At 41.3% G+C, this 22576-nt stretch overlaps 2 protein-coding genes and 1 pseudogene across 2 annotated transcripts; all 3 read right to left on the minus strand.

The window, feature by feature from the left end:
- Nucleotides 1-10559: 10559 nt before the first annotated feature.
- Nucleotides 10560-21149, minus strand: LOC145947326 (uncharacterized; annotated as a pseudogene).
- Nucleotides 15730-16332, minus strand: LOC145947322 (uncharacterized). The gene has a single exon (XM_083057125.1). The coding sequence runs from the start codon at nucleotides 16330-16332 to the stop codon at nucleotides 15730-15732; it is 603 nt and encodes a 200-aa protein (XP_082913251.1).
- A 742-nt stretch (nucleotides 21150-21891) lies between the features above and the next one.
- On the minus strand, nucleotides 21892-22362 carry LOC145947327 (uncharacterized). The gene has a single exon (XM_083057130.1). It carries the CDS (start codon nucleotides 22360-22362, stop codon nucleotides 21892-21894), a length of 471 nt encoding a protein of 156 aa, XP_082913256.1.
- Nucleotides 22363-22576: the final 214 nt, after the last annotated feature.

Consider the following 22576-nt stretch of genomic DNA (forward strand, 5'->3'; position numbering starts at 1 on the left):
CGAGAACAATCGATGATTACGAATGGGCCGTTACGTAGAAACATTGAGACGGTGAGACTCGGCTCGAGATACTCGTATCCGTAATAGTTTTTGCAGAAACGCGCATACGTGTCGTACAGAATCGACCATCTATTTTTATCGAAGTCCAGATTCATGTCGTCGTACGGATAACATTCCGAGTTCAGATAGAGTTTCACATTGGTCAATTTGCAATCGTCGAATCGACTCATGTCCTCAGACATGACATTCTTCCGGCCTGTCTGCAGAGCAAAGATAACGTATCGTGGTTTCTCCAGCTGAGTCGCGGTTTTAATGGCCCACGAATGCTTGGTTGTACGCTGCAATAGCGGAAACTCGTATAGATCTCACGAGCGAAAACCCATGCTGAGCGTCCGCTTTCCAGAGCGCGCAGCATAGACAGCTTCTTAATCTCGCTCAACACATGTGGCATTCGCCATTGTATCTTGAATATGTTGATCACAGGCTCCAGCGTCGAATCTCCAACCAGACAATTGTTGTCATTGCACGATCGTATTAAGATCAACTCGTGACGAGCGTTAATCACCACTCGTCTGTAATCCTCGCAAAATCCCAATAACATGTAGAGCGGCACGCAAAAATTGAAATTTCCATTCAAAGTAGTCGGATCACTCCAGCTGGCGTTTCTCATAATCACGCTTCTATCGGATGATATCGTTACATAGTTTTTGAGCATACTTGTTATTCCCACGTTTCTGTTGCGGTCAATCTCCACGCCATCGAGTTCATATCGAATCTCATCAAACATGAATGCGACGCAATTATTTCCCAGTATCACATCAGATCCTTCGGCTGGTCTATTTATCTTTAATTCTCCTTCGATGTATAAAAAACTGTCAAACGGCAACGTATACAGATCCTGTTGTTGTATGGGTATTCTTATCTCATCACTGTGTCCGAACGTGGTGTTGGCGAACGGGTTGTACGTGTGAGTCTCGATTTTGACGATGCGATCGTCGAAGATTGGCTCTTCCCCGATGTTGAGGATGTCGGTCATTGTTCAGATATTTTGCACCGCGAATCCCAAAGATTGTAAAAACGCAACGTTTGATGCGTTCAGTTTCTTTTTCTTGGCGCAACTGGATGATTGGATATTAGCGAATGTCGATGTTGTTGTTGTTGTCGCTGACTCCGTAAAGATTGTGTTATCTCTCGTGTCTTTTGATCCGTTCAACACGAGCATCTCATACGCCGCACACGTACGTTATCACTGTCGTCGTCGTACGTGCAATCTAATGGTGATCTCTTCTCCTCGAAAATCGAGCAATTGTCTATTCTGGTCGACAACGCGTAACGTTAAATCCGTAATGCTCCGCGCGATGATCGGCAAGTAAATGATGTGCGCCGGTGTTTCCGATATCTTATATCCTGGTGGTACCTTCGGTGAAAATTCATGTATCGTATGAACGAGTTTGCCGTTGCTGTACGCGCCTGCGGTCACGTTACATTCTACGCGGATAATGTTCACGTTGATAATGTTAATCGGCATGTCCGACTCATACCATTTTCGCGGCTGCAGTATACGGTTCGAGAATCCCAGCAGCGATCCAATGTTGTTAGGCTTGTTAAAATTCATTCTGTAGGCGCATTTGATCTCGCTCCTCATCGTATTGTAATTAGCGCGGAGCACTATCGGGTATTCTCCATCTTCAAAGTCACCATTGTCAATGTGTTTTTTATCGTCATCACGAACAGCGTGTCGCGGACGTTTTCGAGAAATTGCATGTTTCAAAAACTCATGTATCGCTTGCAGCTTGTACAATCCCTCGGGAATCGTAATTTCCGCGTCATCTTTGCCAAAGTAAAATTTATTATTTGAGGAATTCACGTTCGATATTGTGTGATAAGACTCAAAATCCGGTAGACCGAGTTCGTATTCATCGTCGCTCAAATCTATGGCGGGAAAGTAGTTTGCCGCGAGGACGCTACTCTTTCCAATCAGCGTGAATGTCATAGACATATCGACAAAACTGTTTAACGAATACTGAGTTAAATAATGCAATGTCCGTCTTTAAACTCGCGTGTATCGACCGTTCGGAGAAACTGCAAACACAATTGTCCGCAGATGCTCTGATCATAAGTTTGAACAGATGTGTGATTGTACTGTATCTTTGTCATGTTCCGCCCGAAATATTGCACCAATTCATTCGGTATTCGAAGATTGCCAAAACTGTCGAAATATATAGCGCAATTCCCCCTCTTTGCGTACGCCACCCAATGAGTACCTGATCCTTTAGCGTTATCCAAATTTATGATGCTGCTCTCGTTTTGATATATACCACCGATCGGTAGCGAATCACGCATGAAAACACCTCTAAAGTATGGAATGCGCATACGTTTTGCCAGTTGCAGCAATTGTATATTAGTAGTTTCGCCCTTTGGCATTTTTAGAGTCTCTTTGACGTTTTTTTTTTCTTCTTGAAACTCCTCGTCCACGTCTGTATGGAGCGAGATACAGTCCGTGACCTTCCATGGCGCGATTGTGACGTAACATCTCATGCAACTGACATTGCGAGGGTTTTCCGTCGTTCACCATCTTTGCTACACCAGCCGCTCCACCAATCATGGATCCAAGCGCGCCCAACATTGGTAGAATTGGCAATATGCCACCGCGTTTCGATACCGGAAGTATCCGTTTCTTCGTCTTCGTCTTCGTCGTCGTCTTCAGGCCCATACCGAGCTTCGTCTTGGTTTTCATCGCTGCCCAGACAGCTGTGGCGGCGGCTCTTTCACCGAGAGTCGAATCTCTCGCAATGATGCGAGTTCGCGCTTTGTCGGCGAGTACTTTATCCGCCACGTGTTTCTCGGTGAGATCGTTGCTCCGAGAGTACGCAATACGTGTTCACGGCACGCCGTGTCCAATGGGTTGATACCTCGATCGTCTCTGGCTAATCGCTTTTGCAGCCGCGTGCCCGGACAACAAAACTGATAATCGGGGATATGGAATTCGATTGGAAGTGCGTTTATTGCGTGATTTAATCCTCTACCTATTTTTTTCGCTGACATTCGCTGCAATCCTTTATCATCGGCGCTGGACCGTCGATGTGCGTTCGCTGCCACGGTCGATTGTAATGTTCGAAACAGCGGCGACAGACCTGAATCTCTGGATCCGCCTTTATGTGTTCCAGAAGCTTGTCCCACACGTAGTGGATGTGATTTTCACATTGCAGTAAAACTGCTTTTGGCACAAATTGCAGCTGTTCGGCGCTTAAACCGTGAATATCGGAAGCACTTGTTAACAGAACAAACATTTTTTCGTTACTGAGCGATTCGTGGTTCCGCGCAGCTATAAATAGACAAGCGTTCGATTCAATCGGGGAGTGGGAAAATGAGATTCGTGCGACAACCTTTGACGATACGCGTGACGAATTGCGACGACAGATTACGCTCGGTGGAAGACAACGCGGAGATGCGCAGACATGGTACGATGTTGCCGACTACTATACGCGCGATCGTATGCGGCCCCTCGAATTGCGGTAAAACTAACGTCTTGATTAGTTTGATAGAAAGCTCGCACGGTGTTTGCTTCGAAAAGGTGTACGTGTACTCAAAGTCACTGCAACAGCCGAAATATCGGTATCTAGAGAATTTGTTGACGTCGATCGAAGAAATCGGCTACTTTACATTCTCCAATAACAGTGACGTCATTCCACCGAGCGAGGCATGTCCAAACTCGATTTTCATCTTTGATGACGTGGCGTGTGACAAGCAAGATACGATAAGAGAGTACAATGGGACGCCACTCGAACGTTGATTGCTTCTATCTCTGTCAGACGTACGCGAGAATACCAAAACATCTTATACGCGACAACGCGAACTTACTGATCTTGTTTAAACAGGACGGTACCAACTTGAAACACTTGTGTACAACGATCATGTGAATACCGACATGTCGTACGAAGATTTCAGTAAATTATGTCGTATTTGTTGGCAACAAAAGTATGGATTCCTAGTGATAGACAAGGACAGCTTGCTTACAAACGGGCGATACAGAAAAGTATTTAACGAGTTTGCGATACCGCAAAACGATTAGTCGCTGCCGATATTCTGTCGAGAAGAGTGAAACGCGAGCACTCTGCAGACATGGCTGATAACGATAACATTCGCCAGCGTGAAAAGATTGCAAAGGAAATTGTGAAAACGAGCGAATTGATCCGTAAGAAACATCGTGCTTTAAAGACTGGTAAGATCGATGACGATATCGCAGTCAAGACTCACTTTAAACCTATTATCGAACCACTACAAAATATTGTCGACAACGCGAGCTTGATCGCAGTGAAAAACGAACCTGAGAGTAAAGCTGACGTGAAAATTAAAACGTTACCCGCTGTTAAGCGGTACGAGGAGAAGGAAGAAGATGCGACACCGAAAAAAAGAAAACGACCACAAACACAAATCGCTCATCGACGCCACGTACATCGGACGGATTTTTATTGGATGAACCACCGATAAGCTCTACACCGTCCACCTCTACACAGTCCGCGACAACGAGAATCATACCATTTACAATACCCGAATCACTCGCAAACGAAAATATTTTCGAAACCACAAGTAATTCACTTGAAACATCCGTTCGAAACACGTTACAAACGTTGGAAAGTCAAGAAATGTTGCGAGAGCACTTCGGACCACTGGGACAAAAATACATGGGCGCTCTCCTGGGTGGCGACCAAAAAAACGAGATCGATAACGTATATGGTGTCTATTTCGAAAAGGATGGAATGTTGCTCGGTAACAAACGATTCAACATGGATAAATATGATTCTATAATTATAGACAAAGTAAAGTACATTGGTACACCTGGATTATACGACCTAGTCTTCAAGAGGATTCCCAATGACGTTATTTACACGGAAGACGATATGCAAAAATACAAGAGCATATTATTGGCGACGAACGCGCATAAACGCAAATATGATGCGCAAGGTCAATTACGGAGCAACAGGGGATATAAATACAAACAAATAATCGCACCGTTGATGTCAATTGAAAAGAAAAAATCTGGAGAGGGTGTATTCATGCCTCAAGCGATGACGCTAACCGACAATAAAATCGATTACGTGCACTGGGACGACCCCAAAAAGCTAGTGGATCGGGTACGATTGCTCGATGCTTCGCGCCGAGCTTGCCACAACGCTCACGACAACGAGATCTTGTCGATCATTGAGGAACTTCGCGAAGTTGGCATTATTATAAATTAAATGGTGTCGCGGCAAAACTAATCAGTCGATCGGCGTCATTCGCATCGAAAAATGCCTATCAACAAATTTGGATTATTCGAACGGAGAAATGATGCAACTGGCACAAGCGATCATTGGGATAGATTGGTGAGAAGTTACGTGTGCGGAAAAGCTCTGTGTCGTGTCGCTACAGACTATGATGCAAGATCGCGCAAGATTCGTCGTGTAGCGCAACCTGAAGCTGACACTGATGCTGTCAACAAACTGTATGTGGAATCCTGCGTTAAAAGATTGATGAATCAACAAAAAGAATCAGATGAGAAGCTGACTTCGTTCGAGAAGGACGTGCGAGCAGTACAGACTGCGATAAACGAACTTCAACGCGCGGCTAACGCTAATTCAAAAACGACTATCAACGTGAATGAGCAGCAGTGAACGGGTTAGGAGCGGTTATCGAACGGTTATCAAACATCTACGAAGGGTTATCGAACGGCTACGAACAATTATTGAACTGCTACGAAGGATTATCGAACTGCTACGAAGGATTATCGAACTGCTATCTAACTACAATGAACGGCAGTGGTAGTGAACGGCCAAGCAACAGCTGCGAACGACGGTACGAACAATTCAAGCAGGGCTGCGAACAAGGCTACGAACAAGTCATTAAAGCCTACATGCCAGGCTACAAACAACTCAGGAACGGCTGTGAACGGGTCAGGAACGGTTGCGAAAGGGTCAGGAACGGCTACGAACGGGTTAGAAACGACTGTGAACAAGGCAGTGAACGAATCAAGAACGATTTCCGAATGGGTCAAGAACGGAAGTAAACAACGCGAGAACGGGTCAAGAACGACTATGAATGGCTCAAGAACGGGTCAGGAACGGCTACGAACGGCTCAAGAATGGGTCAAGAACGACTACGAACGGCTCAAGAACGGCTACGAACGGCTCAGGAACGGCTCAAGAACGGGTCAAGAACGACTACGAACGGCTCAAGAACGGCTACGAACGGCTCAAGAACGGGTCAAGAACGGCTACAAACGGGTCAAAAACAGCTACGAACGGCTCAGTAACGGAAATGAGCGATAAAACAAACAGCAGCAAACGTCGATCGGGAAAAACCGACGAAGCGATGAAACAACATAGTTTGGAGAGACGGCAGTTGGTGAACGAACTGCGCGCGCCGGCGAGAAAAAATTTTCCCCGAAGACGTTATAGTGCGAGGATATGATGATCTGTGGCAAGCCGACATCGTCGAGATGCGTCCGTACTCTCATTTCAACAAAGGTTATCACTACATACTCACCGTCATCGATGTGTTGAGCAATTACGCGTGGGTCGTACCACTCAAGAGTACTCAAGAGTAAAGGCGGAAGCGAGACGGCTGACGCTATCGCCGAAATAATTCGAGATAGCAAGAGATGCCCGAAAAACATGCAAACTGATATGGGGAAGGAATTTTACAACGCTGACGTGCAACGGCTTATACGAAAACATAACATCAATCATTATTCTACATATTCGGTAATGAAGGCATCGGTCGTCGAGCGATTCAATCGTACGCTGAAGAACGACATGTGGAAGATGTTTACGCTGAATGGAACTTACAAGTGGATCGACGCGTTGCCGCGACTCGTATCGGATTATAACGCGCGCAAGCACCGACAACAATCGGCATACGACCCGCCGACGTCACCCCCGCGATCGCTGATAAACTTTTAAAAACGGTATATAGTAACATAAAGATTGCCGCTCCGGCGAAATTCAAAGTAGGTGACTCGGTACGCGTTAGCAAGTACAAGAAACTTTTCGAGAAGGGTTACACGCCAAATTGGACGACGGAGGTTTTTAAGATTGTTAAAGTGCAGCGTACTAATCCCGTAAGCTATCTACTCGAGGACTATCGCAAAACATCTGTCGCTGGAGCGTTTTACGAGTATGAGTTGCATCGCGCGAATTATCCGGACGTGTATCTTGTGGAGAAAGTACTGCGCAGGAGGGGTGACGAGGTTTACGTGAAATGGCTGGGATTTGACAATTCACACAATTCTTAGATACATAAGGACAATGAGATTTAATTCATATAGACTGTATTTTTATTTTAAGAAAAATATAATATGTACAAAGTATAAAATATATGAAATATACATGAAATATATGAAATACAAAATTTTTATTAATACATCCTTACCTTTAATCGTTACAACATATTACACATATGTTACATAACAATATATCATACACACATACACACACATTATACTACATTATATTTTATAAGAGTGTTATAGCCCTAAAAGCTATAACTATAATTATTAAAATCACTTAATATAATTATTGTTATTTTTGTATATATTACACAAAAATAAGTAAGACGTATGCTTGCAAAAGCGCTGAGGCAATAAGAATTTCGACAAGCATACGAAATCAGAAAAACGAGACTAACGCTGAGTAAGCACTGCGCTTATTAAGAAATTACCAAAATCGCAAGCAAAGCGTTCCATTAACCTCCTTCGCTTGCGACTGGTAACCCAATTATTAGAAATAAAAAGGATCCTAAGACAACTCTCGAGGTCCCAGTCAAGCTGTAGTAAAGCACAAGTACGTTAATAACAAACCACGAGACGATTGTGAACAAGTGATCTACGCAACAACTGTGTAAGCATACTTTAATTTGCGTCATCCCAAGACGCTCATATACTTTGTACAACTGACTATTTATATTAAATTTATTGTGAAACCACAAACGGGAATGAGACTCCCCCTGACGTTCCCGAGCTTCCTAGTTCTAATTCGGTACGATCCCTTAACTATCCTGTGCCTCACAAGGGCATAACATAATTTGGTGGCAGCGGTGGGATACCGAAGGATCGTCTTGTGACAAAGGGTAACAAATACTTCCGAAAACCACACAGTTGACAAAATCAATCACGGGAACTGTCACAGTTAGTGATAAAACAGTGAACGTACGAAAAGCCGAGAGCCATCGCCGTAAACACGACGACCAACACCGTGGGACCACAATTGACGAGACAGCACCGCCAAGGCAGACCGCCACAGCATCCACGGAACCTGGGACCACCACACTAGCCGCTGAAACGAAATACATCGAAAATGCGAGCTGTACTACTACTGTAAGAGCGAAACTAAATTCTTGTATACTAGACGGGGAAGTACTCCCGCAAACGTATCAAAAAATTTTAAGCGAGACAACCTCATGTCGGCAAGACTCAGAAAACGCGTAACGTTCAGACCTCGGTTTTGGAGCAGGCCTGACCGCTCCCTGACCCAACCCCGCACCGTAGACCCCGCACCGGTAATCGAACCGACAGACCGGAATATTCGTAGTAATTCGCGTTGGAATCTAGGCGCATACTATCCAAACCCCGACACCGAACAGACAGCAGAATACGTGCGACCACCTGACGCCGACAATACAAACGAGGAAGAACGACCCGCGAGCCGCGCATCTAGCAACGGAATTTCAGAAAGAAGAAATTATTCTCCGGTATCCGTGGACGGTAGTATTATAAGCACGTGCCACGAAAACGAAATGAGACGAAACTCACGCCCACGAGAGGTCCCCACTGAAGACATAGACAGAGAAATCAATAGACTACGATCTATAATTAATGCCGCCGAGCATGATGCCGACGCCGGACGTCCAGTTTTCAGTCCAAAAAATGACCTACTTGTTGAACTCATACAAGGGCAACGCGAAATGCGGAACGAAATAGACCGATTGCGCACCCAGATACGCGACCATCCCACGAATAACCGAGAGACACAACAAACGCCGAACCGACACCAATTAGAAAATGCGCGAGATACAGACCGTGACCTCGACACGACCTATACGTACGGAAGATCAGGGAACGACGTTAGGAACCGACGAAGTCTCCCTTCAAGATATCTGGCCCTAAAGGAAGCACGCGCCATGATTCCCGAATTCAATGGGACGCCTCATAAACTCAAAAAATTCTTAAATGCATGTACTTACGCCATGAAAAAAATTAACCCCGAGGACGAAGAATCCTTAATTCAAGAGGTCTTATTCACAAAACTAGACGGAAAAGCCATGCAAGACTTTGAAACTCACGATATTCAAACATTCGAAGAATTAAGGGAACAATTAGAGTCATGCTATAAATCCAAACGCAGCACGACGAGCCTACAATTAGAGTTCAATTCACTAAAACAACAACCGAACGAAAGCACACAAGAATTCGGTCAACGCGTCGACCTATTAGCAATGAAACTATACGACTCAATAACTGAGGGAAAGGGCTACACCCCGGAAAATAAATGTGGAATTCAGCAAACCATAAAGGAACAACCACTCATAAATTTCCAAATAGAGTTACGCCATGACCTTAAAATCCTCGCACGGGCGCAACGATTTAAAACTCTACAAGAGGCAATAACCGGCGCCGGCGAAGACGAAAAACTCCTCGAGTCCCCTAGGGCCGCGGATAAGCAAACACACGAATCAAAGTATTCGCAGCACCCGCATACGTCGCGGATTCAATGTCACAAATGCGGAAAAAACGGACATTACGGACGCGACTGCCGCAGTAGCTTCAAGTTCGCGCTCCCAAAACCTGAGAAACGATCGCAAGTAAACGCGATCATTAAGTACTGTAATTATTGCAAGAAATCCGGGCACAACCGCAACGAATGATGGAAATTAAACGAACGACCTAAAAATAGCGGATATAAAAAATAAAACGAAGACCTAAAATCACACTCCAAATATACACGCGAGCAGCGCGAATCGCATCGTCAACGAAAACAGAGCACCGACTCTAATAGCGGCAGCGAAGACAAAAGCAAAGACAAGAAAAACCCGCCAAAAAGGGCGCTAGAATACCGAGTCGCACACATAAAAGGCGAACCAGTATTACCTACAGTAACACTACCCATACGCGAAGCAAAACAAGGGAAGGTAAAAATGATGTGCGACTCAGGAGCAACCACTTCATTAATAAAATTAAAGGAATTAAAAGATGATACTTTAATCCATGAAGACGATATTTCACTCACCGGAATAACGGGACACAAGGTACACACCATAGGAAAGATAAACGCTACAATCAAGATAGGTGACCATAAAATAAAACACGCGTTCTACGTGGTAAAAGACGATATGCCCATCGAAAACGACGGAATCTTAGGATTCGACTTCCTACAAAAACATTCCACCGTCTGCGATTTCGAGAAAGCACAGTTAAGGCTAGGGAAAGGTATCTTAAACCTACACTCCACTAGCAAGATTACTTTAAAACCTCGCTGCGAAACCATAATTAGAGCCGCGACGAATATAAATAAAATAGGCATAGTTCAAGCAGCAGAAACCGCCCCCGGTATATACATCGGAAATGCGCTAGTAAAACCGATCGACTTCACTTGTCCGATCAGTATGATAAACACGACAGACGAGGAGGTCGAAATAGAAACACCAACAGTGACCACCGAAGAAATTGAACGAGACACTACAACCGGGATAAACGCAATAATTAGCGACAAATTAACCAAGCTAGAAGAACCACGGAAGAACCGCGTTTGCAAATTATTACGAACCAACCATCTAAACGATGAAAAACACAGGGCACTTTTATATATCTGTGAAGAATACCAAGACATATTTCATGTAGAAGGGGAACCCTTAACGTGCACCACCACAATAGAGCACGAAATAAATACGCGTTGTAATACTTCACCCGTAAATATAAGACCATATCGCTTATCCGAAAAACATAAAACCGAAGTAAGTCAACAAATAACCGAGATGCTAAAAGCCAAAATAATAAGGTCGAGTATGAGTCAGTGGAATGCACCCTTACTAGTTGTGCCTAAGAAGATGGACGCATTTGGACAACCTAAACTTCGAGTAGTAATAGACTTCCGAAGACTGAACGAGCTAACCATAGGCGATTCATATCCTCTTCCGAATATTACTGACATATTAGATCAGTTAGGCAACGCCAAATATTTTACCACGCTGGATTTGGCCTCAGGATATCTCACCAAATTCCGATGGCCGAACAAGACAAAAATAAAACAGCATTTTCAACACCCCACGGACACTACGAATTTAATCGAATGCCGTTCGAACTAAGAAATGCGCCAGCAACTTTCCAGCGGTTGATGAACTCCATACTCAGCGGAATGCAAGGGCTCAAATGCTTAATTTATTTGGATAACATCGTCATATACGGAGCCAGCCTAGAAGAACATAATAAACGACTCAAGGAAGTACTGCAACGACTCCGAAAGAATAACTTAACACTCCAACCCAATAAATGTGAGTTCCTACGAAAGGAAGTTATATATCTAGGCCACATAATAACAGAAAATGGAATATCGCCAGATCCCTCAAAATTAACGGCAATAAAAGAATTCCCAAAGCCCGAAAAGGTAAAGGACATACAGTCATTCATAGGCCTTGCCGGATATTACCGAAAATTTATAGAGGACTTCTCAAAAATCGCCAAGCCATTAACAAAGCTGACAAGAAAGTCAGAAAAATTCGAGTGGACCACAGATCAACAAAACGCCTTTGAAACATTAAAAGAAAAACTGATGACTGCGCCAGTGTTGCAATATCCCAACTTCGCGCAAGAATTTATAGTGACTACCGATGCTTCCAATTACGCTATCGGAGCAGTGCTATCGCAAGGTAAAATAGGTAATGATCGCCCCATTGCTTACGCAAGCAGAATTTTGTCACGAGCAAAAAAAAATTATAACACAACTGAAAAAGAGCTACTCGCAATAATATGGGCCGCCAAACATTTTAGACCATACATATACGGCACGAAATTTAAAATCGTGACCGATCATAAACCATTAATATGGCTATTCAATGTCAACGACCCCGGATCGAGACTGATTCGATGGAGGCTCAAGTTAGAAGAATACGATTACGAAATAATACACAAGGCGGGTCGAGCGAACGCAAACGCTGACGCATTAAGCCGTAATGTAATCCGAGATACAAGCGAATCGGAAAAGGAGCAAAAAATACATGCAATAGAAGTAAACAACACAAGCACTGACAATACTGAAAATTATACGGAAGAAGAAAGGAAACAAATATTACATGAATATCACGACGCCCCCATAGGAGGACATCAAGGTGTCGAGCGAACTTTAAAAAGAATTCGCCTAAAACACGATTGGCAACGAAAGACGTCGAGAAATATATAGCTAAATGCGAATCGTGTCAAAAAAACAAATTGTCACGAAAAACTAAAATGCCTTTAATAATAACAGATACACCCACTACACCATTCGAGAAATGTGCATTAGATATAGTCGGACCACTAACAGTAACCACGAAGGGAAACAAATATTTGCTAATATTCCAAGATAGTTTAACAAAATATAGCGAAGCAGTACCGATCCCAAACCAAGAAGCGAACACGGTCAGCAAGGAATTCATTACAAAAATCGTTCTCAAACACGGGACGCCAGAAAAAATCCTAACGCATCAAGGAACAAATTTCCTCAGTGAAATATTCAAAAATACATGCAAGTTGTTAAAAATAAACAAAATACAGACAACTGCATATCACCCTGAAATCAACGGCGCACTAGAACGATCACATCGCACGCTGGCAGAATATTTACGACATTACATTAACGAAGACCAAACCGATTGGGATGAATGGATACCGTTCGCAATTTTTTCTTATAACACCACACCACACACAGCAACAGGATACACGCCCTTCGAACTAATATATGGACGACAAGCAGAATTACCGACTGCACTAACGAAACCCCCAAGGCTAACATATAATTACGACGATTACGCACAAGAGATGCGAGAAAGAATACGAGCTACCAATCAACAGGCAAGGGAACATCTAAAGGATAAGAAAATTAAAGCCAAACAACAATACGATAAAGAAACAAAAATAACAAAATTTAAAGTAGGCGACAAGGTACTGGTCTACGACGAGACGTTACGACGAGGACGATCAAAGAAACTCGAATCATTATGGACCGGACCATACGTCATACTCGAAAGGAACTCAGACGTAAATTATACAATAAAAAAAGGAAGAAAGACTATACGTATACACGCAAATAAACTCAAACAATTTATAGAAGCATAAACGAACTATATTATTACAGGATGCTTACTTGCTGGAACAGCAAGGTACTCGCAAGGCCCCACGACGACAAGGATCGCCCATATAAAATACACGAATTTATTCACAACCCAGGCCTACATTTTGAAAAAATCGGAAAATTACATTATACCGAAGGAACATGGAAACTTGTAATTAAATTAAACTTAGAAGAACTAATGCAAAGGTACGAACAAATAGAAGAATACGTACAACAGCACCAACTGAAATGCGACACACTGAAGTTCCACGTTCAGTATCAAAAGGACGCATGCACTAGCTTCGAGACCATCACAAATAAAGAAGCTAAATATCTGAAGAACCTCATGACATAAATCCAAACTGTCTACAGACCATCGACTAACAAACGTCGAGGATTAATAAACGGAATAGGAACAATAGCGAAAACATTATTTGAAACGATGGACGCAGAAGATGAGGAACATATCAACCAACAACTCGAGCTACTAAACGACAAACAACAAACGATGCAGCATGCAATAAAAACCCAATTAAAGGTAGTAAACGCAACGATAGCACACATAGAAACGCTAGAAAATATAGTTCAACGAAACGAAAATCTATTACGCAAACAAGTACAGGCATTTTTCGAACGCGAAGACATTTCTGAACATTTTGCGATAACCACTGCGGTCATTACAGAACTAATACGCGACGCAGAAAATGTACTAGATTACCTGGCACACATACAAAAAGAAACGATACAACTAAAATTAATGCCGGTAGATATAATAACCGCGCATTTAAAGGAAGCGGTACACCAAATACCGCAAGGTTCATATTTCCCGTTCTCAATACATGCCGAGAATTGGTTACAAATAGAAAAATACATGACAGTAAGCGCATACTGCGATAAAACAAAAATTTTCACCATCCTTCATTTTCCGCTAATAACAAAGTCTACGTACGATATCATAAGAGTAGTAGCGCTCCCTATTCCGGACCATAACGCGATAATGTCAAGCACAGAAATAACAAACGAACTACTCGCGTTAAATAAGAAAACGCTAACATACGTATTAATAACAAAAAACGTGTTAGAAAATTGTAAAAGGAACAACTACGATTATATATGTCTAAAGATACATCCAATATACCGTATAAATGCGAACGCCCCGTGCGAAATACAAATGTACGAACAGCGACAACAGTATCATAACAATTGTAAAATAAAGCGAACTATTGAAAGAAAAGCAGTCTGGATCGCATTACACCAGCCAGGCACTTGGTTATATTCAACCACCACTGACCTGCAAGTAACTATACAATGCGACGGACAACATGAGTACAGAGAAACAATAAGAAATACGGGACGAATAACATTACAAGGAAAATGCAAATTGATAACCACAGAAATGACGATACAAACAAGAAACACAGTTTTCGAAACGGAAACGGAAACGTACCTACCAGAATTAAACATAACACTATTACGCGATCTCAAAACTAACAACAATATAACGTTAACAGACGTCACAGAACACGAAACTGAATTAACAGAATTAAAAGCCAAATTACACACGATAAATAATAACTTGGAAAACAATGAGCAAAGTTTTTCACCAAAAAATACTTTCTATACCCAATGGCAACCAACGGAATAATCCTTACCGTAGTAATAGCAATAATAATTTATATAACAAAAAAAAACAGGAAAACAAAGGAACTAACCGTATACAAATCTACGACAATACCAAGACCAAAACCAATATTAAAACGTAGTCTAAGCACGCGATATTAGAAGTAAAAAAATTGTAAAGCATTGTAAATATCGCTATAGGACTAAGAAAACTACGTGCCTCCGTTTTCTCTTCTAACGGGGGAGGGATGTTATAGCCCTAAAAGCTATAACTATAATTATTAAAATCACATAATATAATTATTATTATTTTTGTATATATTACACAAAAATAAGTAAGACGCATGCTTGCAAAAGCGCTGAGGCAATAAGAATTTCGACAAGCATACGAAATCAGAAAAACGAGACTAACGCTGAGTAAGCACTGCGCTTATTAAGAAATTACCAAAATCGCAAGCAAAGCGTTCCATTAACCTCCTTCGCTTGCGACTGGTAACCCAATTATTAGATATAAAAAGGACCCTAAGACAACTCTCGAGGTCCCAGTCAAGCTGTAATAAAGCACAAGTACGTTAATAACAAACCACGACACGATTGTGAACAAGTGATCTACGCAACAACTGTGTAAGCATACTTTAATTTGCGTCATCCCAAGACGCTCATATACTTTGTACAACTGACTATTTATATTAAATTTATTGTGAAACCACAAACGGGAGTGAGATTCCCCCTGACGTTCCCGAGTTTCCTAATTCTAATTCGGTACGATCCCTTAACTATCCTGTGTCTCACAAGGGCATAACAAGAGTATCTGGTAATGTCCCCATGGTAATGTGTCGGTCGAATCAGGTATAATATACCGCTTATCGTCATACGGACTTAGAGCAATTTTTGTCTCGCGGATGGTATACACTTCGTGCAATTTCGATCTAATACATGACTGCTGACGTGTCATTTCAATCTCGTCATTCAGGCACCGCGTATAATCTTCGAATGTTATACTACGCGCTACAACGTTACTTTTGACACCTTTTGCTTTTCTAGTATCCTTTTTGCCATCCACCCTCACCGCGTACATTTTTGCTCTAAGCCCGACGAATTCGGTCATTATCGCGCCGTTATACTCGTCTTTCATCAAGCCTGGCACCTTTTTGTTTGCATGCGCTATACCGTACGCGTTGTCAATTGGATAATCGCTCGTATCAAATCGAGCGATATCACGTTTCATGTTCTCGTACACATTGTCGCACTCGATGTGATATATTAAACTGTCGGTGTCGGTGTACATTATCCGACATCTTTCACGATAGAGCGGTGACATGTACTTGTAGTGAAATTCATACAGACACACTTTCGATATATCGAGTATACACATACCAACATAGATTGGTTTGTTAAAGTTTACTTCTAGTTTACGTAATTCGATGGCGATTAGGTTTTCCGCAAAGACGCTCCTGCTATGGAAATTTGGTTTCGCGATCATCGCTTCCGCACCGTATCGTCCATCCCACTTTGTCAATAATTTTACATCTACATGATTTCGAACGTTTTCCATAGTTTTGCCGAATACTGCATTGTTCATCAGTTTGTACAAATTTTTCTCAAAATCATTTTTGCTTGTGTTCTAAATTTTTTTTAAGTTTGATGTAAACGCGGAGCCATGCGGATTGAGTAAATTGTAATACGCGATGTATCTTAACGATACGAAGACCGTGACGTGTGCACTGCTGCAGGTTGCGGTAGTGTATGACGTAACGCTTCTTGTCATATAGCGTTGCGAGAAGCTTATCTTTCCGCTTGCCGGGCGGCTTGTCGCGCGTCGGACAGAACGGTAGGTCAATGTGCGTGTTGTGTTTACTTTGCGGGTACTCTAGATCGACCTCGAGAATATAACCTGTGACCGAATCCGGAGCGATCGCGCTAACGTCAAAGTTTGAAACGTCTTCGACCCATCGAAAATCGGCATAAGGCAATGGTTGACACATTGCCCATCCGTATAAATTATTTACATCGAAATACATAAGGTATGACGATGGTTTCGATGAGTCGTATGACTGCATGTACTTGTTATTAGCATGCGCGTATCTGTTGGAACATTGACTTAGACCGCCGCGTATACCCCGTTCGATAAACATAACCATGTCGATATCGGTAAGCAATTCAAATGTAATATTTGTATGTTTTAACATGGCGTCCCATGTATACCCGGGAAGAGTATAATAATACGCAGGGTCGAGTCCATAACTCGCGATGCAAGTGTCGCGAAAGTTTTCAAAAATATCTGCTAATAACAAGACATCAGTTTTTAAATACAGATCGCTATATTCGCCTAGAGTTCGAAGGGAGAATCGATTCCAGACGTTCTCAGCGTGCGCGTAATCGCTCTCGGATACAGTGTCACCGGTCAAGGAACTATGAAACGATTCGCGCGGTGGTAAACGCGTGTCCTGCAGCTTGTCCACGCAGTCAATGTACTCGTACGGAAAAACACCTTTTCGCGTCAATAATTCGAAATTGTGAGCTGATAATGCGGAAAAATTGAAACGTAAAATTTTTAACTTATTCTTATCGAGAAAAGATGCTAATTTGTCAAGACTAGCACTGAGAAATTTGTATGAATCGATGAATCGTAATTTTATGCAAGCTTTCCGATCTTTGTCGTCGTCGTCGGTACTATTGACAGTCTTTGTAAATGAAATGTATTTTTCTTTTGTTATTGGAAGCACATCTACACGTCCTTCGTATGCGGTAGCTATTTCTTTTATGATAAAATGTGCGTCATAACTGGATAGATTGTGGAAAACTACAGGAATAAGAGTCTTTGTAATTTAGATTACAGTTTGAGTGTGCGGGACCCCTGTATCGCCCAGTTAGATGACAATGATCGCGTACTCGATTATCGTCCGGCGCAAACGGTTTTTCACAAATGTGACATTGCGTGGCGCTATGAAATTTTTCCCACTCGTCTGATGTTAAATTTATCATGGGGACATTATCAGACAAAATACCCTTTATGCGATGCGCTAATTCCTCGAGTTTGTTGGCGAACCACGCGACACAATCAGCGCCGCGATAAGATCGGTATGCGGATAATGTTTCATCGTACGAGCATTGCACGTAGTACCCGACGCTAAATACCTCGTGATGTTGATCGTATGACGTGTTCCGATGTCTTCCTCAGCACACACTCCAAGTCGGCGTACACTACAAACGGAAGTCGCTCCTTTCTGTTGTAGTTGCCGAAGCCGAGCCATTTATCCTTATCGCTTGGTAATCTGATGGTGCAGTCGTTCATTTCTCGACAGTCCACAATGTGAGCCTCCAACTTTTCGCTCAAATTAAAGTAGTGCAAGCATCTGTGAAAGATAAAAATTACAATTTTATTTACAATTAATACAAGGTTACCAAAGGGCTAAGTAAGAGTCATGCGTTGTAGTTCTTATGCTAATATATTATATTCAATTCTAAACGAAAAGTTTTTTTTGTATTTTTTTATTTTTTATTCCATTCGTACGTTTCGGTCTTCGGGTTTAGACCATCTTCAGCATCTAAGAATTACAAATTTGTGTTTTACAGTTAAACAATCGGTGACCCCCACTCACTCGTCTTATGTCGAAGAATATATAATATTACATACGTGTTTGATACCATTAGCAAATAATAACTGATACCGTATTCCCAGAAGGAACGCTGTCCATATCTCTTTTTCGGTAGTCGTCGAGAAAGAAACTAGACTTTTTTCGTCGAACTAGGCCCGTGTGTCTCGAGGCAGGAACAATCAATAATGGTCGGAAATCAAATTTAATTGTTTATGTATTTGTGTGTCAAAGTCGTTTTAAGACCCGTAATTATCGATAGCTCCTGTGTTTGTTATCAAGACAAGTTGTATATGACACGTCAGACTCGTTAAACAATACGCAACTGATATATAAAATTGTAGATAAACACGCAAATTGTACATAAATTTGAAAATAAAGTCAGTAAGATTAAATTACATATAAAAATTACAAAACTAGATAGGATATGCTATGGGTGAATGTGATCTCAATGATGTTCTTTTATTACATAGCAAGGCCTTGAAATCATCGTAAACATTATATTTTCGATAGATTCTCTACTATATTTAGGTATGCATAGTGCAGATCCTCCGTATCGCTCTGTAGATTCAGGCTGTTTCTTTGTCTTTTTATGAAGATCATTTCGGACATCAGACGTTTCCCATAAACATGCTCCTCATCCAAAATTTCCACCCCACTCCACTCGAATTCATGGTTTTCCAATCTATGGTTCGTGATTACGGAATTTTGGTTCGTGTTTCTATTGATATGATTCCGGTGTTCAGCGATTCGCGTTTTCAATAATCTGCTCGTTTGCCCCACATATGATGCGTTGCAATCCCTGCATGAGATTTTATATACTACATTGTTTCGCGTTTCGTCTTGTAATTTGTCCTTTATTACTTGTATAAAATTTGTCATTTTATTTATACCTGTATATGATAACTTTGCTTCTAAATCGCGAACCACAGACAAAAATTGTTCCGAATATCCTGGAACGTACGGTATATTGAAATAAAAAGAACTTTTTTGCCGTGTATCATTCCTGTTATTTGTCGTATTTTTTTCATTATTATGCGAAAATATAAGTGTTTTGATGCGTTCATTTATTATTACAAAAATAAAGGACAACGGATATCCATTTTTTAGTAGGGTATTAACCACGAACTCGAGATTTTTCCGGTGGAAACTCGGATGGGAAAGACGGAATGCTCTGTCTATGAGGCCGATAGCCGTGCCCTTCTTTTGGCAAAGGGGGTGCCGTGACTCAAAATTCAAGTATCTGCCTGAAAATGTTGGTTTGTGATACCAATCGAAAGTAATATTATTATTCATCACAATGATACTTGTGTCTAGAAAGTTTATTCTATTGTTCACTGCCTCCTCCATAGTGAACTGGAGTCTCGTGTGAAGTGAGTTAAAAATTGAGAGAATGTTATTAAACATGGAAGAGGGCGCGGACAAAATAATGTCATCTGTAATAAAAAGGCAGATCTATAGGTAAACTTTCGACCGTCCTCCTCTCCAAATCCTGTAACGTTATGTCCGCAATGATCGGGGAAAGAGGGGATCCCATTGGTGTGCCGAATGTCTGTCGATATGTCACGTTTTCGAATTTAAAAAATGTCGAGTTCAGGACGAACCTGATTGCATTTAGGAATTCCTCGCACGGTATTTTGCAATTCTTCTCTATGCACTCCCATCTTTTCATTACGCTATCTATTGCTAAGTCTATCGGGATGTTAGTAAACAATGATACCACGTCCAAAGAAATTAATTTAAAATCCGTGGGTATGACTTTGTATCTCAGTTTGTCAACTAAATGAAAACTGTCATTTAAATGGTTCTCGGGTTTTGATATCGAGTTATTTATTATATCATGTAAGAATGACACAATTCCGTATAGCGGTGTGTTCTTCGACGACACAATGATTCTCAACGGGCTCCCCGTCTTGTGAATTTTTGGCACACCATACACTCGTGGGAGATTCCCGTCTGTACAGTTGAGTTGTCTGTACTTTAGTTCCGTGACATAATCGCGTTTTTTCCATCTCATGAGCATAACGTGGAGATCTCTGATCAGTTTTTTGGTAGGATCTTTTTTGATTTTTGTATACGTGTTATTATCCATGAGCAATGTATTTATTTTCATGCTGTATTCACTTTTATTTAATGCTACAGTAACATTACCTTTGTCTGCTCGGGTGAACTTTATGTCTGGGTAGTCTTTCATGAATTTTTTTGTTGACACTGCCGCTTTAATGAGTTCTTTGTCTAACATAGACATCTTAAAGGGAAAATTAGCGAAGTTATTAATGATAGGTGTGATTCGATTTCTAACTATTATTCGGGAACTTGTCGGAAGTCTGTCTATGTTGTTGTCTACGGATTTGATGAACTCCGTGATGATTTTTTGTTTGTTATTAGTAGGTAAGCAAAAGTTCTCCCCCAACTGCACAAGCCCTTGTACTTCTTTCGGAATCTGTATGTTGGATAAATTCTTAAACCAGTCATTTTTTATGTCGAGTGGGGAACTCGGTGTTGTTTGGAATTCTTTTTTTGAAGGGTCTAGAAAGATTTCTATTGTGTTGGTCTCCTCAGGAGGTGTGTACGGTTTCAGAGAGAATTTTTCCATGGTGTTTGTTCTCAAATTTGGGTCTGTTACTAAAGGAACATTACTGTAGTATCTTACCGTTTTTATTTTTTCCAAATTACTTCTATTTTGTTTATTTGCTAGCCAATTGAATTTCTTATTCAATCTATCACATTCGCTCATGAAATGGTAGCGGAGGGATCTATATTGCGTGTGGAAAAACTTATTACATATTATGGTTGGTAATACATGTGTTATCGCACGTGTTAATTTACAATTTTTTGCGTGTAGATTCCTTATGTATTTGTGTGTGTCATAAATTTCATTCCGAATCATGCTCATATTGAATCTAGAGAATATGGTGTTGAACTTTTTGCAAGACAAGTTATTATAAAGATTGTTAGTGTATGTTTTGAATTTGTCTAAGTGTGGTAATATGATCTTTGATTTGATGCATTTCTTTAAGAATTGGACACGTGTTTTCATTTTCGACAGAGATCTTTGACTAGTGATCCAGGATTTTAGTAATGCCACCGTATCATAACCAAACTGTGTTCCAATATATTGAAAAAACGTTAATCGACGCATACTTCCAGCCAGCGTAAATTAATATTAACGGTATGAGACTCTGATAATAAATACAAGGTTATCAAAGGGCTAAGTAAGAGTCATGCGTTGTAGTTCTTACGCTAATATATTATATTCAATTCTAAACGAAAAGTTTTTTTTTGTATTTTTTTTTGTATTATTTAAAATTGTATTATTTACAATTATTTTATATAATTTACAATAAATATACATATCGATCGCAAATATATTTCTTGTGGTCATGTTTGCTCAGTTGCGAGCTTACGAGGCGAGACAGATTTTTTATGTATGCGAAATGTCCAACGTTGTCGTCCTCCTCCTCCACGTACAGCAAATTCACATGTTTTTTTCTTTTCTGATCGGCGAGTCGTATCGGAAGAATTGATAGTTCCTTCTTCCTCTCGATACCGTAGACATTGATTGAGATGTTGTTTATATGTTCAAACTTTTTTATTTGATTCAACGTCATCGGAAACTCAATGTTTTGTAAATTTATCACCGTCGTATAGTGCGGATATGAAGATTCCCGTTCCACATGTCTTTCAGCGGGGTACAGAGCGGCCACCACTGACCACGCAAAACACGCATTGTCCATTGATAGCACATTAAATACCGCTCTCTTCGCCATAATTTCTCGCGGTAATTTAATATGGCATCCCGCGTGCATAAGATTGCACTTGTTGATGTTGACTGTAAGATCGAGGATTCGTGACAATGCCCATCCGCTATCACGTTCCTGAAACTCTTCGAGATACGTCAATGTGGTTTCGATGACGTTCCGCTCATACCACTCGCGTAAATCGGATGTGCGAAAAAGTTCATAATTTCTTGTTTTAATACTTTTGTTGGCGCGCTTATCACCTGTCACAAACTCACCGTTG

Source organism: Prenolepis imparis, unplaced genomic scaffold (assembly GCF_030444845.1).
Source record: "Prenolepis imparis isolate NDT839.2.m4 unplaced genomic scaffold, iyPreImpa1.0 SCAF_66, whole genome shotgun sequence".
NCBI classification, from domain to species: domain Eukaryota; kingdom Metazoa; phylum Arthropoda; class Insecta; order Hymenoptera; family Formicidae; genus Prenolepis; species Prenolepis imparis.

Bases quoted from the DNA above. Each gene is read 5' to 3' on its own strand.
- LOC145947322 (XM_083057125.1), bottom strand. From the start codon at position 16,332: ATGTGTATACTCGATATATCGAAAGTGTGTCTGTATGAATTTCACTAC.
- LOC145947327 (XM_083057130.1), bottom strand. From the start codon at position 22,362: ATGCACGCGGGATGCCATATTAAATTACCGCGAGAAATTATGGCGAAG.